Source organism: Pseudophryne corroboree, chromosome 6 (assembly GCF_028390025.1).
Source record: "Pseudophryne corroboree isolate aPseCor3 chromosome 6, aPseCor3.hap2, whole genome shotgun sequence".
Classification (NCBI taxonomy): domain Eukaryota; kingdom Metazoa; phylum Chordata; class Amphibia; order Anura; family Myobatrachidae; genus Pseudophryne; species Pseudophryne corroboree.
In genome coordinates this window covers 809,239,295-809,261,501 of record NC_086449.1, presented here as the reverse complement: position 1 = coordinate 809,261,501, position 22,207 = coordinate 809,239,295, and the positions used below count along the sequence as shown (strand labels likewise).

Here is a 22,207-nt window from a genome sequence, read left to right as displayed (position 1 = left end):
GGGTAGAATGTGTAGAACGTAGTGATTCTGGGTAGAACGCATGGGTAGAATGCTGTGACTCTGGGTAGAACGCATGGGTAGAATGTGTAGAACGTAGTGATTCTGGGCAGAACCTGTAGAACGCTGTGACTCTGGGTAGAACGCATGGGTAAAGCATGTAGAACGCTGTGACTCTAGGTAGTGTGTGTAGACTGCTGTGACTCTGGGTAGAACGCATGGGTAGAATGTGTAGAATGTAGTGATTCTGGGTAGAACGCATGGGTAGAACCTGTACAATGCTGTGACTCTGGGTAGAATGCTGTGACTCTGGGTAGAATGTGTAGAACGCTGTGACTCTGGGTAGAACGCATGGGCAGAACCTGTAGAACGCTGTAACTCTGGGTAGAGTGTGTAGAATGCTGTGACTCTGGGTAGAATGCATGGATAAAGCATGTAGAACGCTGTGACTCTGGGTAGAGTGTGCAGACTGCTGTGGCTCTGGGTAGAACAGATGGGTAGAATGTGTAGAATGTAGTGATTCTGGGTAGAACGCATGGGTAGAACCTGTACAATGCTGTGACTCTGGGTAGAATGTGTAGAACGCTGTGACTCTGGGTAGAACGCATGGGCAGAACCTGTAGAACGCTGTAACTCTGGGTAGAGCGTGTAGAATGCTGTGACTCTGGGTAGAACGCATGGGTAAAGCATGTAGAACGCCGTGACTCTGGGCAGAGTGTGCAGACTGCTGTGACTCTGGGTAGAACGCATGGGTAGAATGTGTAGAACGCCGTGACTCTGGGTAGAATGCTGTGACTGGGTAGAATGCATGGGTAGAATGTGTAGAACGTAGTGATTCTGGGTAGAACGCATGGGTAGAATGCTGTGACTCTGGGTAGAACGCATGGGTAGAATGTGTAGAACGTAGTGATTCTGGGTAGAACGCATGGGTAGAATGCTGTGACTCTGGGTAGAACGCATGGGTAGAATGTGTAGAATGTAGTGATTCTGGGTAGAACCTGTAGAACGCTGTGACTCTGAGTAGAATGTGTAGAACGCTGTGACTCTGGGTAGAGCGTGTAGAATGCTGTGACTCTGGGTAGAACGATGTGACTCTGGGTAGAGTGTGTAGAACGCTGTGACTCTGGGTAGAATGCATGGGCAGAACCTGTAGAACGCTGAAACTCTGGGTAGAGCGTGTAGAATGCTGTGACTCTGGGTAGAATGTGTAGAATGCAGTGACTCTGGGTAGAACCTGTAGAACGCTGTGACTCTGGGTAGAATGTGTAGAACGCTGTGACTCTGGGTAGAATGTGTAGAACGCAGTGACTCTGGGTAGAACGCTCTGACTCTGGGTACAATGTGTAGAACGCCGTGACTGGGTAGAATGCTGTGACTGGGTAGAATGCATTGGTATAATGTGTAGAACGTAATGATTCTGGGTAGAACGCATGGGTAGAATGCTGTGACTGTGGGTAGAATGCTGTGACTCTGGGTAGAACGCATGGGTAGAATGCTGTGACTCTGGGTAGAACGCATGGGTAGAATACTGTGACTCTGGGTAGAACGCATGGGTAGAATGTGTAGAACGTAGTGATTCTGGGTAGAACCTGTAGAACGCTGTGACTCTGGGTAGAATGTGTAGAACGCAGTGACTCTGGGTAGAACGCTGTGACTCTGGGTAGAATGTGTAGAACGCTGTGACTCTGGGTAGAACGCATGGGCAGAACCTGTAGAATGCTGTGACTCTGGCTAGAACCTGTAGAACGCAGTGACTCTGGGTAGAACGTAGTGATTCTGGGTAGAACCTGTAGAACGCTGTGACTCTGGGTAGAATGTGTAGAACGCTGTGACTCTGGGTAGAACGCATGGGCAGAACCTGTAGAATGCTGTGACTCTGGCTAGAACCTGTAGAACGCTGTGACTCTGGTTAGAACCTGTAGAACGCTGTTACTCTGGGTAGAACGTAGTGATTCTGGGTAGAATGTAGTGACTGGGTAGAACCTGTAGAACGCTGTGACTCTGGTTAGAATCTGTAGAACGCTGTGACTCTGGGTAGAACGTAGCGATTCTGGGTAGAATGTGTAGAATGTAGTGACTGGGTAGAACCTGTAGAACGCTGTGACTCTGGGTAGAATGTGTAGAACGCTGTGACTCTGGGTAGAACGCATGGGCAGAACCTGTAGAATGCTGTGACTCTGGCTAGAACCTGTAGAACGCTGTGACTCTGGTTAGAACCTGTAGAACGCTGTGACTCTGGGTAGAACGTAGTGATTCTGGGTAGAATGTGTAGAATGCTGTGACTGTGTAGAACCTGTAGAACGCTGTGACTCTGGGTAGAATGTGTAGAACGCTGTGACTCTGGGTAGAACGCATGGGCAAAACCTGTAGAATGCTGTGACTCTGGCTAGAACCTGTAGAACGCTGTGACTCTGGTTAGAACCTGTAGAACGCTGTTACTCTGGGTAGAACGTAGTGATTCTGGGTAGAATGTGTACAATGTAGTGACTGGGTAGAACCTGTAGAACGCTGTGACTCTGGTTAGAATCTGTAGAACGCTGTGACTCTGGGTAGAACGTAGTGATTCTGGGTAGAACGTGTAGAATGTAGTGACTGGGTAGAACCTGTAGAACGCTGTGACTCTGGGTAGAATGTGTAGAACGCTGTGACTCTGGGTAGAACGCATGGGCAGAACCTGTAGAATGCTGTGACTCTGGCTAGAACCTGTAGAACGCTGTGACTCTGGTTAGAACCTGTAGAACGCTGTTACTCTGGGTAGAACGTAGTGATTCTGGGTAGAATGTGTAGAATGTAGTGACTGGGTAGAACCTGTAGAACGCTGTGACTCTGGTTAGAATCTGTAGAACGCTGTGACTCTGGGTAGAACGTAGTGATTCTGGGTAGAATGCGTAGAATGTAGTGACTGGGTAGAACCTGTAGAACGCTGTGACTCTGGGTAGAATGTGTAGAACGCTGTGACTCTGGGTAGAACGCATGGGCAGAACCTGTAGAACGCTGTGACTCTGGGTAGAACCTGTAGAACGCTGTGACTCTGGGTAGAACGTTAGGTGGACACCACGTGACCAGCTGGCCAGCTGTGCGCACTCTCCCGCCCTCTCACTCCGCGCCACTGCACTTCGTACACATCTGCTACACTGTTACTGCTCTCCGCGCCTCCGATTGGCTGCTCTGCCAAGTCTGGCCGAGCGGTGATAGGACCGCCTCGCGTCCTGATTGGTCGGCCTGTTGCTCCCTGGGACCGGAGTCTGAAGAGAGAGGGGCAGCTGCCTGCTTGTGACGTCAGCGCTGGGAGAACTTCTACTTATTATTACTGATTTATGAACACCGGCTGGCATAGAGTCAGAGACTGGTCCGGTCACACTGGGTAATGATCGGGCCGGGGGGCACCCTTCTCCTTGGGCCTGGGGCACACTCTTCACATTACACAGATTTACTATCATTTACTTATCAAGTTGTTTATTGCGTTATGTGTGTGTACTGTGGGGTTTATACCATGTAGGCGTCTGCTCTAGTGTGTGATGTAGGAATATACTGTCCTTATTGTATAGATTTTAAAATGTATTTTACATATATAAGATACAAATAATATACATTATCTATAGGGAACTGTAGTATATGTGTCATGGGTGTACACATTGGGGTTAATTGGCATAATCTATACAGACTGATATATCTCACTGTCAACTACAATTAATGATAATAGGGGTAATTCAGACCTGATCGCATCAGCAAATTTGTTAGCAATTGGGCAAAACCATGGCCCTCATTCCGAGTTGTTCGCTCGGTATTTTTCATCGCATCGCAGTGAAAATCCGCTTAGTACGCATGCGCAATGTTCGCACTGCGACTGCGCCAAGTAACTTTACTATGAAGAAAGTAATTTTACTCACGGCTTTTTCTTCGCTCCGGCGATCGTAATGTGATTGACAGGAAATGGGTGTTACTGGGCGGAAACACGGCGTTTCAGGGGCGTGTGGCTGAAAACGCTACCGTTTCCGGAAAAAACGCAGGAGTGGCCGGGGAAACGGTGGGAGTGCCTGGGCGAACGCTGGGTGTGTTTGTGACGTCAACCAGGAACGACAAGCACTGAACTGATCGCACAGGCAGAGTAAGTCTGGAGCTACTCTGAAACTGCTAAGTAGTTAGTAATCGCAATATTGCGAATACATCGGTCGCAATTTTAAGAAGCTAAGATTCACTCCCAGTAGGCGGCGGCTTAGCGTGTGTAACTCTGCTAAATTCGCCTTGCGACCGATCAACTCGGAATGAGGGCCCATGTGCACTGCAGGAGGGCAGATATAACGTTTAAAGAGAGTTAAGGTGGGTACACACTGATAGATATATCTGCCGATCAATTGATCTGCATATATATCTATGGACGGATCGGGCAGTGTGCTGTGCATACACACTGCCCGATCCATCGGGAACCGACGTCATGAAGTGGGCCCGCCCGCCCAGTTCAGCCGTCAATCACCGCCGGCTCCCGCAGCATGTGTACAGGTAGCCGGCTGGTCGCCCGTACACACACAGCGATGTGCCAGTGTATCGGTAGATATATTGGCCGTCGGCTGTGCTGCTGGGCCGACACGACATGTCTATGAATGACAGAGTTCACAGACATATCGCCCGTACACACTGGCCGACGCACCCGCGATATATCGGCCAGTGTGTACCCACCTTCAGATTTTGTTTGGGTGTGTTCAAACTGAAATCTAAATTGCAGTATAAGAATAAAGCAGCCAGTATTTACCCTGCACAGAAACAAAATAACCCATCCAAATGTAACTCTCTCTGCACGTTACACCTGCCCCACCTGCAGTGCACATGGTTTGGCCCAACTGCTAACAAATTTGCTGCTTTGATCAGGTCTGAATTACCCCCAATGTGCGGGGCCTGGTCAGTCTGCTGCTATTTCTGGCTTCATAGTATGAAAACTGGGACAAGTTCCAACAAGTTTTGGCCTATGGGTACCCAATAATACACAGAACAAATCTCTGTCAGTCTGGGCACTACTAACATCTCATTTACTGTCAGTGACAAGGGGGTGCGCGGGCTTTGCGGGGGGCTCATTCCCCTTCCCTAGGTGAAAGATAATCATTGACTAGAGGTTATGTAGAGCATAACATTGGGTGAGGGGCAGGTTGTGCCCCTCCCTCTCATCAGGTGACAGAATCATTGATAAGAGGTTATAAGTGTGTTGGGGGGGGGGGCTTCCGCAGGTGCAGGACTACCCCCCCTGAAATGCTGTACACAGTGCAACCTTCCGCCAATCATAAGAGCATTTGCACCTCTGTGAGCTGCCAATTTATTTACAGCGTTGGATGCTGCCAATTTATTTACAGCGATTATCAGCCGATTGCGCTCTGCGCTTTTGCCGTAATAGTCTTGCGAAGGATGTCGCGGAGAGGATTTATTTACAAAGTGATTGACAGTCAGGGACTATTTTGGAGGGGTTTCGGGGAGTTGCGGCAAAAATGCAGGAGCATCGTTACCATTTTCAGGGCGTGTCTCAGCCTGCGACTGATCCTGAATGGCGCCAGGCACGAAGCCTGAATCCTGCTATAGGCGACAGACCCACTGGCGTGGGAACATTCTTTTTTAAACACATTTAAAACAAAAGTGAAAGTGCTTAAAAACTGCAATAGAAAATGAGAGTGCAACAAGATTCATTAATGGTTGTATGGCAAATTAAATACAAATGCAGGGATCTGACTTTCATTTTCTCTTTAGCTGACTTGCATTTCCTTTGTTTAAACCCCCCCCCCCCCCTCCCCATTTTAAATGTATCATTTTATTAGCAGAGGGTACATAGCTACAGACAGCTCCCAGATCACATGTCACCGTTCCCGTGGTTTGCTGGCAGCGGAGCGGCCGAAGTTCCACTCGGAACGCTTATTGTCATATACAGCTATTTTACATGGCAAGCCACGTTTTCCGGAATAGTGACCCATTGGCTATTAACCCCTGATAGTCTGTAATAGCTCAGATGTTTTGCTCACCAGATTCCAGGTAATGCACTCTTGACAAGGCCAGAGTTAAGCCGTGCAAAACAGGACAGGTTAAAACAATCAGAATTGCAATTTAATAGGAACTTAACGGAAATAGCGCCTAAAGTGAGACCATAATAGATATAATTCAATACCTATAACTAATAATAAAATAAGTTGTAAAACCCCCTTAATGGAATATGCTGGAACTATATATATATATATATACTTCATAGAGAAATGCCAGCAATAAATGGAATAAGAATTCCATAGATTATTAATTTAATTGCCCCTCAAGAGATACGCAGAACATTGCAACTACCCCAGCGTCAGATACCTTTGGCAGAGCATTTAATACCTGGCAGCCAGCAACTGCCCAATATCTTTTATTTACAGACCTTTGTCTTTACTGATACTGCTACTACAGATAAGGGGTTTGTAAATGACAGATCCAGGACTTTCCATGCCCTGACAGAAGTTAAGATATTTTTATTTTGTAGCAATTTTTTTTTTTTGTAGAACAATATGAGAATTTGAGACAAGTTTGGTGAAAAACTACCCCCCCCCCCCCCTTCCCCCAATCACCATTGCACCTAAAACATGTTCAGTTTTGGGGAGCTCCTGAAATGTGTGCACTATATCGTTTGTACAATTGCCCTGCAGGTTTGGGGCTTAAGCCTTTGCCCACCCCCCCAGGGTGCATCACCGCATATTTGTGCAAAGGTTCATATGTTTAAATCTTCAGAGAGGAATCTGCAGCTTGACAGATTAAGATGAGTGATAATTAGGGCTTGTTAATTATCATTCACTTTAATGACCAATAAGACGCAGTGTTAAGTCTACATACCATGGACTGGTGGTTCTAGATATTGGGCAGAATATACTGCTCCCAGTCACCAAGTAAGTTCCTATGTTGTTGTTTTTCCGAAAAGAGGGGGGGTATCTGGGGTGTAATGGGGCGAGGAGTCGGGGCACAAGAGGGTGTATATTCTTTTTGATTGCAGAACATTTATATTGTCTTATTTTGTTAGCTGAATATTGCAGCAGAACTTCATCAAGGCAAGGCAATTTTATTTTGTATCATAAAGAAATTACATTTTTACTATAAAACATTGCATTGCCCCGTGCTCATTATAAGTGCAGTACTGTATCTGGGTAACCAGCATATATATGTGTATTCATCGTATGCAGGTCTTTTATATATGCAAGGACTGATTCTGGTATTCCTGCAGCACTTTGCAGAGTAATTGTTGCAGCCTGAGCTCTCTGCAGGCCAGCAATGTAACTTGTCTTGGTTCTGTACAGATAAATATAACAATTTACAAGTTAGCAACTTGAAATAATATACAAAAAAAAGAAACATTGTTTTAAAGTTGTGCTATTTGTATACAATGGCCGGCTATACTTAGAATTTGTTACTTAAGTGCAGAGATGCAATAATGAGTATTTTATGCATGCAAGAAACAGAAAAATATACTGATGCAAGTTATAAAATATCAGGCCCTAGGAATGATGAATACTACAGTAGGTGCAAGATTCTGCACTGAACATTCGTAGTGCAGAATTCAGGGGTAATATTAGTTAGCATGGCGGTGCAGTGGTTAGCATTGCTGGGTTACTCCTCCTGAGGCTATGAGTTTTATTCTAACCAGTTTCCTAACTGTGGGGAGTTTGTATTTTCTCCCTGTGTATATGCATGGGTTTCCTCTGGGTATTCCAGTATAAAGTGTAAGCTCCGCTGGGGCAAGTGACTAATGTGAATGATATATTTTCTATACCGTCCTGCGTAATTTGTGCTCGCTATATAAATGACTGATGATAATAAAATATGCCGGTTGATGCTCGACTGCATGCGAAACCATTGTATACGGCTCAACAAAAACATTTTTGCCGGCTTGCTTAGGAACAGCGGATCACTTACTGCAAACTTAATATTTACAAGTACTCCTGTGGATTGTCATATATTGACTTAATACAGTAGGTTCGATTTTATTTTTCTATACTTATAGAATTTGTTTAGAAGAGAAAAATAAACCATAATCGGCACAGTTTTACCAAAACTATATATTTTTTTTATAGTTTATACCTTTTTTCCTACTTTTTGTTGCTTTTTATGCATTTTTATACTTTTTTTTTCTAACATTTTGTTTTACTGCTCAGCTTTTTCCTCTGATTTATTTTAGTTATTAACAGCAAAAAAAAAAATAATAAAAAAAAATAATGATCAGTTGGTACAGAATAACAATATACTAGTGGGTCCTGTTCCAGAGACTATGCTTTAAAATACAACACCAATCGGCAAACTAGTACAGAAAAAAAACAGGTTGTGTATTTAACCCTAAACAAGGATAGGAAATTAAAATTAGACTGATAATCTGCACATGTCGGATACTAAAATGCTCTGTTCTCAATCATAAAATATCAGCTTCTTCTTTTGCCCGGTCTCTCTGGCTGATACATAAATACTGCATTAAAATTGAATTACTTGTATTAATCCAATATGGGGCCTAATTCAGACCTGATCGTAGCAGCAAATTTGTTAGCAGATGGGCAAATCCATGTGCACTGCGGGGGAGGGGGGGGGGGGGGGGCAGATGTAACACGTGCAGAGAGAGTTAGATTTGGGTGGGGTGTGTTCAAACTGAAATCTAAATTGCAGTATAAGAGTAAAGCAGCCAGTATTTACCCTTCACAGAAACAATATAACCCACCCAAATCTAACTCTCTCTGCACATGTTACATCTGCCCCGCCTGCAGTGCACATGGTTTTGCCCATCGGCTAACAAATTTGCTGCTACGATCAGGTCTGAATTAGGCCCTTTATGTCATGAAGTAGAATTTGCTAAAGACAAAAAATGCCGTTCTATATTATATTACAGATTGTGCGTGCAATCAAATAGAATGCAGCTTTCAGTTTATTGAATGCATACATCCGCATTTATTACTGTGTGTATTGTTCAGTGATTATAGCTTTTATGCATTATTTTGATTAGTGTGTAATTTTACAACCTGAACTTTTCGGTCGTTTATATCGTGGGTCAGTTTGCGACCGGAATAATTTTTTGCAGAATAAGAGGGAGAGCAGCAGAAAAGCAGTAATTACACTTGCTTTAGGATTACTATTGCACCTGCAGGCGGTAGATGAAGAGGTCCACACAGTATTTAAAGCGTGCCGGTAAAAGCAGTATTTTTCCTGACAGTCACAAAGCCCTGCTTTCATTATGTGTTTATATAGAGGTAGTGGAACAGTGCAAAAATTCTATTTGGATTTATGGAGCAGAAATAATACAAATAGATAAAGGCGTGAAGCTGCCAGGATTTTTTTTAGGGTTTTTTTTTTGCTCTGGTCAGAAGGTCTCCTCTTTTTATGGGACATGTCTTGATTTTCTCAGTTGCTCCTTCGCTGAGAAGTGTATTTTATAGGTGCACTAAAGTAGGTTCAGGGGAGCAGCGTTTGGCATATTTATGGCACTGTGCACCTTTTCAGATTTTCCACCTCCATACGCACCTAGGCGCAAATCTATCTTGCGAAACCGCTACCGGAGAGTGGAGATTACGGTGTATAATGGCAGGTGCACTGGTGTCATACCAAGGAGTATCGCTGTGCCCCCCATGCACTTTAGCGTTTAACGGACCACTGAATCTCCAAAATGTTTGTGTATGAATCATGGAGAAAACGCCATAGGACGTAGGACGTGCACCAACATGCTGCAATACAGGTCCAAAAGCTGCTATTTCCATCAGTTAAGCTGCGGAGACATCCCTGGCTCAGATAGCGTATCACTACAGCCTAACATAACAAGGTGCTGCAAAGTGGTGAAAGAGGGAATGACTGACATGTATTTAGTGACAGGGTGTGCTGATTTAAATCACATGATTTAAAAAAAAAAATCAAGGTGTTTAGTATTGTTAAAATGAACTTTGAAAACTGACAGTTGTGTTTCAAGAATGTAATATATATTACCATGTGTGTAGAGTTATAGGGGTATGTTCAATTAGGGTCGGATCCATTCCGACATGCATTTGTCGGAATGGATCCGACAACCCCTATTCAATCCCATCTCAATTCGACTTTAAAAAAAGTCGAATTGAGATGAGACCTGTGAGCAGAGGAGAGGGGGGAGACCAGCGGGGAGAGCCGTGGGCAGACGGAGGAGAGTAGCGCTACAGTAGTGCTGCAGAAGGATGTCTCACAGCCGCCAGACCTCACGGCAGTGTCCACCCGGCTCCAGCAAGCGTGACCTCACTTGCTGGAGCCGGGTAGACGCTGCCGTGAGCGGCGCGGCTGTGACACATCCTCCTGCAGCGCTGTGCGCGGCTCTCCCCCCTCTACTCCTCTCGGGTCTTACATCTAAGTCCGACATTTTTTTATGTCGGACTGAGATGGTCGGAAACGGGGCCAACTCCTGTCGAATTTGTCCCCGTTTCCCTCAAAAGTACGTGAATCGGCAGGTATACCGCCGATTCACGTACTATTCGACAAGTCGAATTCCCAGACTTGTCGAATAAAAATAGCGGGGACTGAATAGTTCGAATCACGATTCAACCTTAAAAAGTTGAAAACTGCCGTCTTTTCGACAGACGGCAGCTTTCGACCCTAATTGAATATACCCCATAGTCTACATCCATTTTTTTATTTTTTACTTAGCTTTTACTGGTAATTGGCATAAATTTTAAGCTTATAATTGTTGTTTCCAATGTACAGCGCAACGGAATATGCTGCGCTATAAAAGAAACTGTAAATTATAATAGGCATACTGTGCAATATGGACCACGGTCCTTTGACCTTTGCTCTACTAATAAAAGGTCTGTATATATGGCTATTGCTTGACGACCTAATTTAATTATGACTCGTGATACAAAGAGGCATAGACAACAGACGAGAAATCCAATGCCGTACATGTGTGGAAAGAATTAGAGGATAGTTTGAAGCAATTAAGGTGGTCATTCCAAGTTGTTCGCTAGCTGTTTTCAGTCGCAGCGCAGCGTTTAGTCAAAAAAGCGGCACTTCTGCGCATGCGTAAGTGCCGCAATGCGCACGCACGACGTACTTTCACAACAGCCGAAGTAGTTTCACACAAGGTCTAGCGACACTTTTAAGTCGCACTGCTTGCCGCAGAGTGATTGACAGGAAGTGGGCGTTTCTGGGAGGTAACTGACCGTTTTCTGGGAGTGTGTGGAAAAACGCAGGCGTGTCAGATACAAACGCAGGCGTGCTTGGGGAAACGCAGGCGTGGCTGGCCGAACGCAGGGCGTGTTCGTGACGTCAAAACAGGAACTAAATAGTCTGAAGTGATCGCAAGCGCTGAGTAGGTCTGCAGCTGCTCAGAAACTGCACAATCTTTTTTTGTTGCCGCGCTGCGATCCTTTCGTTCGCACTTCTGCTAAGCTACAATACACTCCCAGAGGGCGGCGGCTTAGCATTTGCACGGCTGCTAAAAGCAGCTAGCGAGCGAACAACTCGGAATGAGGGCCTAAATCTGGAAAAACCATGCATGAAGAAATGTTTGGACCTCTATAATCAGCACATTTTCTCGCTTACTTGATATACCTGTGTTACTGTGGTAGTTGTTTAACTGCAGAAGAAAAGTTAGAAGCTCTTAAGTTTGTCAAAGAAAAATACCCCCATTCAAATACCCTTCTACCGACACTAGGCAAGTTCCAAGCAAAAGCTAAAAAAATCTAATTTATTTATTTATTTTTTTAAATTTTAAATCATGATTTTGTCACACCCTGTTTACAGACGTATAAAGACTACGGTTATTTCATGTACAGTATAGTGTCATACATAGCCTAGGATCAATATTAATGACACATGGTGCCTTTTCGCTTTCACAGACCTAGCTGAGGTGCGTTGGAAGTTTGAATGGACACTGTTGGTGAGTGCAGTAGCAAGAAAGGAACGCGCCGCCAGAACACCGGGAAGAGGCCAGTGAGGAAACGCTCATCACGAAATCGGAAACAGACTTCAGTCTCACAGCTCATCCAGCAGCTGCGGGAGACAGTGTTCCCCGACCCTGACGCACAAGCCACAAGGGTATGACGGAGAGGGTGACTTACTACGGGAGCTGTTCAGTTCTTATGCAGGAATTTAGCTCCTGGGCTAATGCACGGGATTAGTCAAGTGAAGCAGCTTCTCCCGTGCTAAGTGTCATGCGTGATGCAGTTAGCTCGCCACCCAAGACCTGCTAAACGCGGATTTCTAGAGAGTTGGCATGTCATTGCGATCTTGCTGCAGAGTGTCATATAGAGGGTGCTCTGTACTGTATATAAGTCCATGTTAGTGCGTGTTCTTTCATGACCTAAGCATGTGTCTTATTATTAAAGGAGTGCACTTGCCATAGCTGTGCACACAGAAGTGATCTGCTGCAGAGGTAAGGAAGAGCACTTCTTTCCTGCACACGGGGCCTGATTCCGAGCTGGGAATAGAGGGGGTCATTCCGAGTTATTCGCTCATTATTTTTTTTTCGCTACGGAGCGATTAGTCGCAAACTGCGCAATGTTCGCAGTGCGCCTGCGCCAAGTAAATCTGCACAAAAGTTTGGTATTTTACTCACGGCGTCAAGATGTTTTTTCTTCGTTCTGGTGATCGGAGTGTGATTGACAGGAAGTGGGTGTTTCTGGGCGGAAACTGGCCGTTTTATGGGAGTGTGCGGAAAAACGCAGGCGTTTCAGGATAAAACGCGGGAGTGGCTGGAGAAACGGGGGAGTGGCTGGCCGAACGCAGGGCGTGTTTGTGACGTCAAACCAGGAACGAAACTGACTGAACTGATCGCAGTGTAGGAGTAAGTCTGGAGCTACTCAGAAACTGCTAAGAAATTTCTATTCGCAATTTTGCTAATCTTTCGTTCGCAATTCTGCTAAGCTAAGATTCACTCCCAGAGGGCGGCGGCTTAGCGTGTGCAATGCTGCTAAAAGCAGCTAGCGAGCGAACAACTCGGAATCACCCCCAGAGTAAGAAGAGCAAGTAACTGTGCACTTGGATAAACCATGTTGCAAGTGCTGCAAATACATACATTTTTTTGCATGCAGGGTATATACTGGCTACTTTTGCATGTAGCCCAGAAACGCTGGGCAGATTTATTCTTCTTACCCTGCAGTATAGATCACAGTTTGGACACACCTGCCTCACATCTAAATCTCTCTGCCCATTTTAAATCTACCCCACCTGCAGTGCAGCATGGTATTACAAAGGTGCATAGTTACTTGCTCTTTCATTCTTTATTCCCAAATCCGAATCAGGGCCGCAGTGCAGCCGGCCATGGTGTATGCTGAGCCAGTATTACATTAGTGCTGCAGCTGTTTAGCTCTTTGGGACCCCGCTGTCATGCCACGTCTAATGTCAGAGACGTGGCGATTAATGGCTCCTAATTTATTGATAGGCTGCATTCTCGTAAATATTGGTTCATCTTAAAACATGGCTGCCTCCATTGTCCATGGGTAACAGACGCTCTCAGTGGGTCAATTCTGACCTGATCGCACGCTGTCGTTCATCGCAGTGCAGCGATCAGGTCAGAAGTGCGCCAGCACCGCAGTGCGCCGGCGCATGGCTGACAGCCGACGGTTGTCGTTGCCTAGCGATCAACTCTGCCTGATTGATAGGCAGAGGCGGTCGCTGGGCGGGAGTGGGCAGTCCGGCCAACGCAGGCGTGGCCAGACTGTGCGGGGGGCAGGCGGCAGCGGCTGCGTGACGTCACACACAGCCGCTGCGACCCGGGCAGCGACAAGTAGCTCCCGGCCAGCACGCAAAAGCTGCGCTGGCTGGGAGCTACTCCTGAAGTGCTAAAGCATTGCTGCTGTGCGATGCTTTTGTACTTCTGCGGGGGAGTCGGGCCTGACATGCGGTGCGGACTAGCCCTGTGCTGGGCGTCCCCCTGCATGTCAGTGTGCCTGATCGTAGCCCTGCGAAATTTTGCAGGGCTACGATCAGGTCTGAATTAGGCCCTATAAGAGAACAGTAACACAGACTTGCATCCTAAGCCATAGAAACCAATCTGACACTTGCCGTTTTTAGTATAATTTCCAATACCAAATCCAAGATGGTATCCGATTGGCTGGTGCAGGTCATGTGACTCTTGTGCCATATAAACCGTCTCATTAATGGGGCTTTGAAGTGTATTTCTTTGACTGTCATGTGTTTCCTGTATTACAGCACCAGGTTCTGCAAACGGCTAAACTATATATCCAGCAACTGGAAAACACACTGGACTCCTTGCTAAAGATGAGAGGTGGGAGCTTCTGTAACGTGATAGAATAAACATTACTTGCAGTTTAGTCTTAAGGTGGGTACACACTGATAGATATATCTGCCGATCAATTGATCGGCAGATATATCTATGGACGGATCGGGCAGTGTTCTGTGCATACACACTGCCCGATCCGTCGGGGACTGACGTCTTGAACTGGCTGGCGTGTACACACGCCCGCCCATTTCAGCTGTCAATTACCGCCGGCTGCCGCAGCATGTGTACACACGCATCGACGCGCCAATATATCGGTATATATATTGCCCGTCGGCTGTGCTGCGGGGCCGACGCGATATGTCTGTGAACGACGGAGTTCACAGACGTATCGCCCGTACACACTGGCCGACGGACCCGCGATATGTCGGCCGTTCAATAGAACGGCCGATATATCGGCCAGTGTGTAACCACCTTTACTTATTCTTTATGTGAACAAAACGTTTAACACTTTTATCACAATATACATTAATAAATAAATAAAGGAGAAACTCATTTTCTCATACGTCCTAGAGGATGCTGGGGCTGCTTCAAGAACCATGGGGTATAGACGGGATCCGCAGGAGACATGGGCACTTTAAGACTTTGAATGGGTGTGAACTGGCTCCTCCCTCTATGCCCCTCCTCCAGACTCCAGTTTATATTCTGTGCCCAGTGAGACTGGTCACACACAGGGGAGCTCTACTGAGTTTCTCTGAAAAAGACTTTTGTTAGGTTTATTATTTTCAGGGAGAACTGCTGGCAACAGTCTCCCTGCATCGTGGGACTGAGGGGAGAGAAGCAGACCTACTTCTGTGAGTTTCAAGGCTCTGCTTCTTAGGCTACTGGACACCATTAGCTCCAGAGGGTCTGATCGCTAGGTACGCCTAGATGCTCGTTCCCGGAGCCGCGCCGTCACCCCCCTTGCAGAGCCAGAAGTCAGAAGACGGGTGAGTAGAAGAAGATCAGAAGACTTCAGTGACGGCTTTGAGGTACCGCACAGCGGCCGCGCTGTGCGCCATGCTCCCACACATACAGGCACTGTACGGTGCAGGGCGCGCTGGGGGGGCGCTTAGGCGCCCTGGGCAGCATATAAATCGAGACTGGCAATCGAGTATATAAGTGTCTAGGCACTATATTTCTCTTACGTCCTAGAGGATGCTGGGGACTCCGTAAGGACCATGGGGATAGACGGGCTCCGCAGGAGACATGGGCACTTTAAGAAAGAACTTTAGGTATGGGTGTGCACTGGCTCCTCCCTCTATGCCCCTCCTCCAGACCTCAGTTTATTACTGTGCCCAGAGGAGACTGGGTACATTACAGGGAGCTCTCCTGAGTTTCCTGAAAAGAAAGTATTTTGTTAGGTTTTTATTTTCAGGGAGCCTGCTGGCAACAGACTCCCTGCATCGAGGGACTGAGGGGAGAGAAACAGACCTACTTTAATGTTAGGCTCTGTTTCTTAGGCTACTGGACACCATTAGCTCCAGAGGGATCGGTACGCAGGTCTCACCCTCGCCGTCCGTCCCAGAGCCGCGCCGCCGTCCTCCTCGCAGAGCCAGAAGATAGAAGCCGGGTGAGTATGAGAAGAAAGAAGACTTCAGAGGCGGCAGAAGACTTCAGATCTTCACTGAGGTACCGCACAGCGGTAGCGCTGTGCGCCATTGCTCCCACACAGCACACACAAACGGCAGTCACTGTAAGGGTGCAGGGCGCAGGGGGGGCTCCCTGGGCAGCAATATGAGCCTCAATCTCTGGCAAATATACATATATACAGGCTGGGCACTGTATATAAAAGAGCCCCCGCCAGTTTTTTCAATATTTTAGCGGGACCGAAGCCCGCCGCTGAGGGGGCGGAGCTTGTTCCTCAGCACTCACCAGCGCCGTTTTCTCCACAGCACAGCGCTGAGAGGAAGCTCCCCGGACTCTCCCCTGCTTACACGGTGAAAGAGTGTTTTAAAGAAGGGGGGGGGGGGGCACATAATTTGGCGCAAAATACTTGATTACAGCGCTATCTGGGTAAACATATTGTGTGTTTTTTCCTGGGTCATTAGCGCTGGGTGTGTGCTGGCATACTCTCTCTCTGTCTCTCCAAAGGGCCTTGTGGGGGAACTGTCTTCAGATAAGAGGATTCCCTGAGTGTGTGGTGTGTCGGTACGCGTGTGTCGGCATGTCTGAGGTAGAAGGCTCTCCTAGGGAGGAGGTGGAGCAATTGAGTGTGGTGTCTCCGTCGACAACGCCGACACCTGACTGGATGGATATGTGGAATGTTTTAAGTGCTAATGTAAATTTATTGCACAAAAGATTGGACAAAGCTGAGGCTAGGGAACAGGCAGGGGTATGTCGCAGGGACCTTCGGGGTCTCAAAAGCGCCCACTATCCCAAATTGTAGACACTAATACCGACACGGATTCTGACTCCAGTGTCGACTACGATGATGCAAAGTTACAGCCAAAATTGGCTAAAAGTATTCGATATATGATTATTGCAATAAAGGATGTACTGCACATCACTGATGACCCCTCTGTCCCTGACACGAGGGTACACATGTTTAAGGGAAAGAAAGCTGAGGTGACCTTTCCCCCCTCTCATGAGCTGAATGAGTTATGTGAAAAAGCGTGGGAATCTCCAGACAAGAAACTGCAGATTCCCAAAAGGATTCTTATGGCGTATCCTTTCCCAGCAAAAGACAGGATATGGTGGGAATCCTCCCCTAGGGTGGACAAAGCGTTGACACGCTTATCCAAAAAGGTGGCGCTGCCATCCCAAGATATGGCTGCCCTCAGGGATCCTGCTGATCGTAAGCAGGAGGTTACCTTGAAGTCCATTTACACACGTTCTGGTGCCCTACCGGCGATAGCGTTGGCTTAGGTTTGTAGCGCTGTAGCAGCGTGGACAGATACCTTATCGACGGAAATTGATACCCTGGATAAGGATACCATTTTATTGACCCTAGGACATATTAAAGATGCTGTCTTATATATGAGAGATGCTCAAAGAGACATTGGTCTACTGGGTTCTAGAGTCAACGCTATGTCGATTTCTGCTAGACGAGTCCTATGAACCCGGCAATGGACAGGTGATGCCGACTCAAAGAGGCATATGGAGGTTTTACCTTACAGGGGTGAGGAATTGTTTGGGGAAGGTCTCTCGGACCTGGTCTCCACAGCTACGGCAGGTAAATCAAATTTCTCTAACGTCCTAGTGGATGCTGGGGACTCCGTAAGGACCATGGGGATAGACGGGCTCCGCAGGAGACATGGGCACTTTAAGAAAGAATTTAGGTTCTGGTGTGCACTGGCTCCTCCCTCTATGCCCCTCCTCCAGACCTCAGTTTGATACTGTGCCCAGACGAGCTGGGTTCTTTTCAGTGAGCTCTCCTGAGTTTGCTGAGAGAAAGTATTTTGTTAGGTTTTTTATTTTCAGGGAGATCTGCTGGCAACAGACTCCCTGCAACGTGGGACAGAGGGGAGAGAAGCAGCCCTACTCTCTGAAGCTAGGTCCTGCTTCTTAGGCTACTGGACACCATTCGCTCCAGAGGGATCGGTACGCAGGATCTCACCCTCGCCGTCCGGTCCCAGAGCCGCGCCGCCGTCCCCCTCGCAGAGCCGGAAGACAGAAGCCGGGTGAGTATGAGAAGCAAAGAAGACTTCACAGGCAGCAGAAGACTCCGTGATCTTCACTGAGGTAACGCACAGCACTGCAGCTGTGCGCCATTGCTCCCACACACCTCACTTACTCCGGTCACTGTAAGGGTGCAGGGCGCAGGGGGGGGGGGGCGCCCTGGGCAGCATTTGGGACCTCTTTTGGCAAAGTTAAACATATATACAGCTGGGCACTGTATATATGTATGAGCCCCCGCCAAGAATTGCATATTTAAGCGGGACAGAAGCCCGCCGCCGAGGGGGCGGGGCTTCTTCCTCAGCACTCACCAGCGCCATTTTTTCTCCACAGCTCCGCTGAGAGGAAGCTCCCCAGGCTCTCCCCTGCAGATACACGGTAGAAGAGGGTTAAAAAGAGAGGGGGGGGGGGCACATAATTAGGCGCAAAACACAATATAAACAGCAGCTACTGGGTTAACATTAAGTTACTGTGTTATTCCTGGGTTTATAGTGCTGGGGTGTGTGCTGGCATACTCTCTCTCTGTCTCTCAAAGGGCCTTGTGGGGGAACTGTCTTCAGAAAGGGCATTCCCTGTGTGTGTGGTGTGTCGGTACGCTTGTGTCGACATGTCTGATGAGGAAGGCTATGTGGAAGCAGAGCGGGAGCAAATGAATGTGGTGTCTCCGCCGACGGCGCCGACACCTGATTGGATGGATATGTGGAAGGTTTTAAATGATAATGTTAATTCCTTGCATGAAAGGTTAGACAAAGCTGAAGCCTCGGGACAGTCAGGGTCTCAACCCGTGCCTGATCCTATGTCGCAGAGGCCATCAGGGTCTCAGAAGCGCCCACTATCCCAAATTGTTGACACAGATACCGACATGGATTCTGACTCCAGTGTCGATTACGATGATGCAAAGTTACAGCCAAAATTGGCTAAATCCATCCGTTATATGATTATAGCAATTAAGGATGTGTTGCACATCACAGAGGAAACCCCAGTCCCTGACAAGAGGGTGCATATGTATAAGGGAAAGAAGCCGGAGGTAACCTTTCCCCCCTCACACGAGCTGAATGAGTTATGTGAAAAGGCTTGGGAATCTCCAGATAAAAAACTGCAGATTTCCAAAAGGATTCTTATGGCGTATCCTTTCCCGCCAACGGACAGGTTACGCTGGGAATCCTCCCCTAGGGTGGACAAAGCTTTAACACGCTTATCCAAGAAGGTGGCCTGCCGTCACAGGATACGGCTACCCTCAAAGATGCTGCGGATCGCAAACAGGAGGTTACCCTAAAGTCCATTTATACACATTCAGGTACCTTACTGAGGCCGGCAATCGCGTCGGCCTGGGTGTGTAGTGCTGTAGCAGCATGGACGGATACCTTATCTGAGGAAATTGATACCTTAGACAAGGATACTATATTGTTGACCCTGGGGCATATTAAAGACGCTGTCCTATATATGAGAGATGCTCAAAGAGACATTAGTCTACTGGGTACTAGAATAAATGCTATGTCGATTTCTGCCAGAAGGGTCCTGTGGACTCGGCAATGGACAGGTGAAGCCGACTCAAAAAGGCATATGGAGGTTTTACCTTACAAGGGTGAGGAATTGTTTGGGGAGGGTCTCTCGGACCTGGTCTCCACAGCTACAGCTGGAAAGTGAAATTTTTGCCTTATATTCCCTCACAGCCTAAGAGAGCACCGTATTATCAAATGCAGTCCTTTCGATCACAAAGAAACAAGAAAGTCCGAGGTGCGTCCTTTCTTGCCAGAGGCAGGGGCAGAGGAAAGAAGCTGCACAACACAGCTAGTTCCCAGGAACAGAAGTCCTCCCCGGCCTCTACAAAATCCACCGCATGACGCTGGGGCTCCACAGGCGGAGCTAGGCCCGGTGGGGGCACGTCTTCGAAATTTCAGCCACAAGTGGGTTCACTCCCAGGTGGATCCCTGGGCAATAGAAATTGTGTCTCAGGGATACAAGCTGGAATTCGAAGAGATGCCCCCTCACCGATACCTCAAATCGGCCCTACCAGCTTCCACCCACAAGAGGGAAATAGTGTTAACTGCAATTCACAAATTGTATCTTCAACAGGTGGTGGTCAAGGTTCCCCTCCTTCAACAGGGAAGGGGTTATTATTCGACCATGTTTGTAGTCCTGAAACCGGACGGTTCGGTCAGACCCATATTGAATTTAAAATCCCTGAACATATACATGAAAAGGTTCAAGTTCAAGATGGAATCGCTGAGAGCGGTCATCGCAAGCCTGGAAGGGGGGGATTTTATGGTGTCTCTGGACATAAAGGATGCATACCTTCATGTCCCCATTTATCCACCTCATCAGGCGTACCTCATATTTGTGGTACAGGATTGTCATTACCAATTTCAGACGTTGACGTTTGGTCTCTCCACGGCACCGAGAATATTTACCAAGGTAATGGCGGAAATGATGTACTCCTGCGGAAGCAAGGGGTCACAATTATCCCATACTTGGACGATCTCCTCATAAAAGCGAGATCAAGAGAGCAGTTGCTGAACAGCGTATCACTTTCACTGGAAGTGTTACAGCAACACGGCTGGATTCTCAATATTCCAAAGTCGCAGTTGGTTCCTACAACTCGTCTGCCTTTCTTGGGCATGATTCTGGACACGGACCAGAAGAGGGTTTATCTTCCGATAGAAAAAGCCCAGGAACTCATGACTCTGGTCAGGAACCTATTGCAACCAAAACAGGTGTCAGTGCATCACTGCACTTGAGTCCTGAGAAAGATGGTGGCATCATACGAGGCCATTCCCTTCGGCAGGTTCCATGCGAGGACCTTTCAATGGGACTTTCAGATGCATCAGTTAATCACCCTATCCCCCAGGGCCAGGGTGTCACTCTGTGGTGGCTGCAGAGTGCTCACCTTCTCGAGGGCCGCAGATTCGGCATTCAGGACTGGATCCTGGTGACCACGGACGCAAGCCTCCGAGGTTGGGGAGCAGTCACACAGGGAAGAAATTTCCAAGGTCTGTGGTCAAGTCAAGAGACTTGCCTTCACATCAACATCCTGGAACTAAGGGCCATATACAACACCCTGCGTCAAGCGGAGAACTTGCTTCGCGACCAACCGCTGCTGATTCAGTCAGACAACATCACCGCAGTGGCTCATGTAAACCAACAAGGCGGCACAAGGAGCAGAGTGGCGATGGCGGAAGCCACCAGAATTCTTCGCTGGGCGGAGAATCACGTAAGCGCACTGTCAGCAGTGTTCATCCCGGGAGTAGACAACTGGGAAGCAGACTTCCTCAGCAGACACGACCTCCACCCGGGAGAGTGGGGACTTCATCAGGAAGTCTTCGCACAGATTACAAGTCGGTGGGAACTGCCACAGGTGGACATGATGGCATCCCGCCTCAACAAAAAGCTACAGAGGTATTGCGCCAGGTCAAGAGACCCTCAGGCAGTAGCTGTGGATGCCCTGGTGACACCGTGGGTGTTCCAGTCGGTCTATGTATTTCCTCCTCTACCTCTCATAACCAAGGTGCTGAGGATAATCAGAAAAAGAGGAGTGAGAACAATCCTCATTGTTCCAGATTGGCCACGAAGGACTTGGTATCCAGATCTGCAAGAAATGCTCACAGAGGACCCGTGGCCTCTTCCTCTAAGACAGGACCTGTTGCAACAGGGGCCCTGTCTGTTCCAAGACTTACCGCGGCTGCGTTTGACGGCATGGCGGTTGAACGCCGGATCCTAGCGGAAAAGGGCATTCCGGATGAGGTCATTCCTACTCTGATAAAGGCTAGGAAGGACGTGACAGCTAAACATTATCACCGTATATGGCGAAAGTATGTTTCTTGGTGTGAGGCCAGGAATGCTCCTACGGAAGAATTCCATCTGGGCCGTTTCCTTCACTTCCTACAAACTGGAGTGAATTTGGGCCTAAAATTAGGCTCCATTAAGGTTCAGATTTCGGCCCTATCCATTTTCTTTCAGAAGGAATTAGCTTCTCTCCCAGAAGTACAGACTTTTGTGAAGGGAGTGCTGCATATTCAGCCTCCTTTTGTACTTCCGGTGGCGCCTTGGGACCTTAACGTGGTGTTGAGTTTCCTTAAGTCGCACTGGTTTGAATCACTTAAAACGGTGGAGTTAAAATATCTCACTTGGAAGGTGGTCATGTTGTTAACCTTGGCTTCGGCTAGGCGAGTGTCGGAATTGGCAGCTTTGTCTCATAAAAGCCCCTATCTGGTTTTCCATATGGATAGAGCGGAATTGCGGACCCGTCCTCAATTTTTGCCTAAGGTGGTGTCATCTTTTCATATGAACCAACCTATTGTGGTGCCTGTGGCTACGCGAGACTTGGAGGATTCCGAGTCCCTTGATGTGGTCAGGGCTTTGAAAATTTACGTGGCCAGAAGTACTGTT

The 22,207-nt window shown here is 47.5% G+C and overlaps 1 protein-coding gene across 3 annotated transcripts in view; it reads left to right on the top strand.

The window, feature by feature from the left end:
- Window positions 1-3,222: 3,222 nt before the first annotated feature.
- STRA8 (stimulated by retinoic acid 8) overlaps window positions 3,223-22,207 on the top strand; it is a 65,801-nt gene continuing 46,816 nt past the window's right edge. Inside the window, exons 1-3 of one of the 3 annotated variants that reach the window (XM_063929020.1) lie at window positions 3,223-3,361; window positions 11,823-12,021; window positions 14,137-14,212. In XM_063929020.1, the coding sequence (XP_063785090.1) occupies window positions 11,851-12,021; window positions 14,137-14,212 (247 nt within the window). In that variant the 5' untranslated portion in view covers window positions 3,223-3,361; window positions 11,823-11,850. Of the gene's footprint in view, window positions 3,362-6,815; window positions 6,885-11,822; window positions 12,022-14,136; window positions 14,213-22,207 lie in introns of those variants that run through there. The other 2 variants (XM_063929018.1, XM_063929019.1) reach the window with 2 other exon arrangements.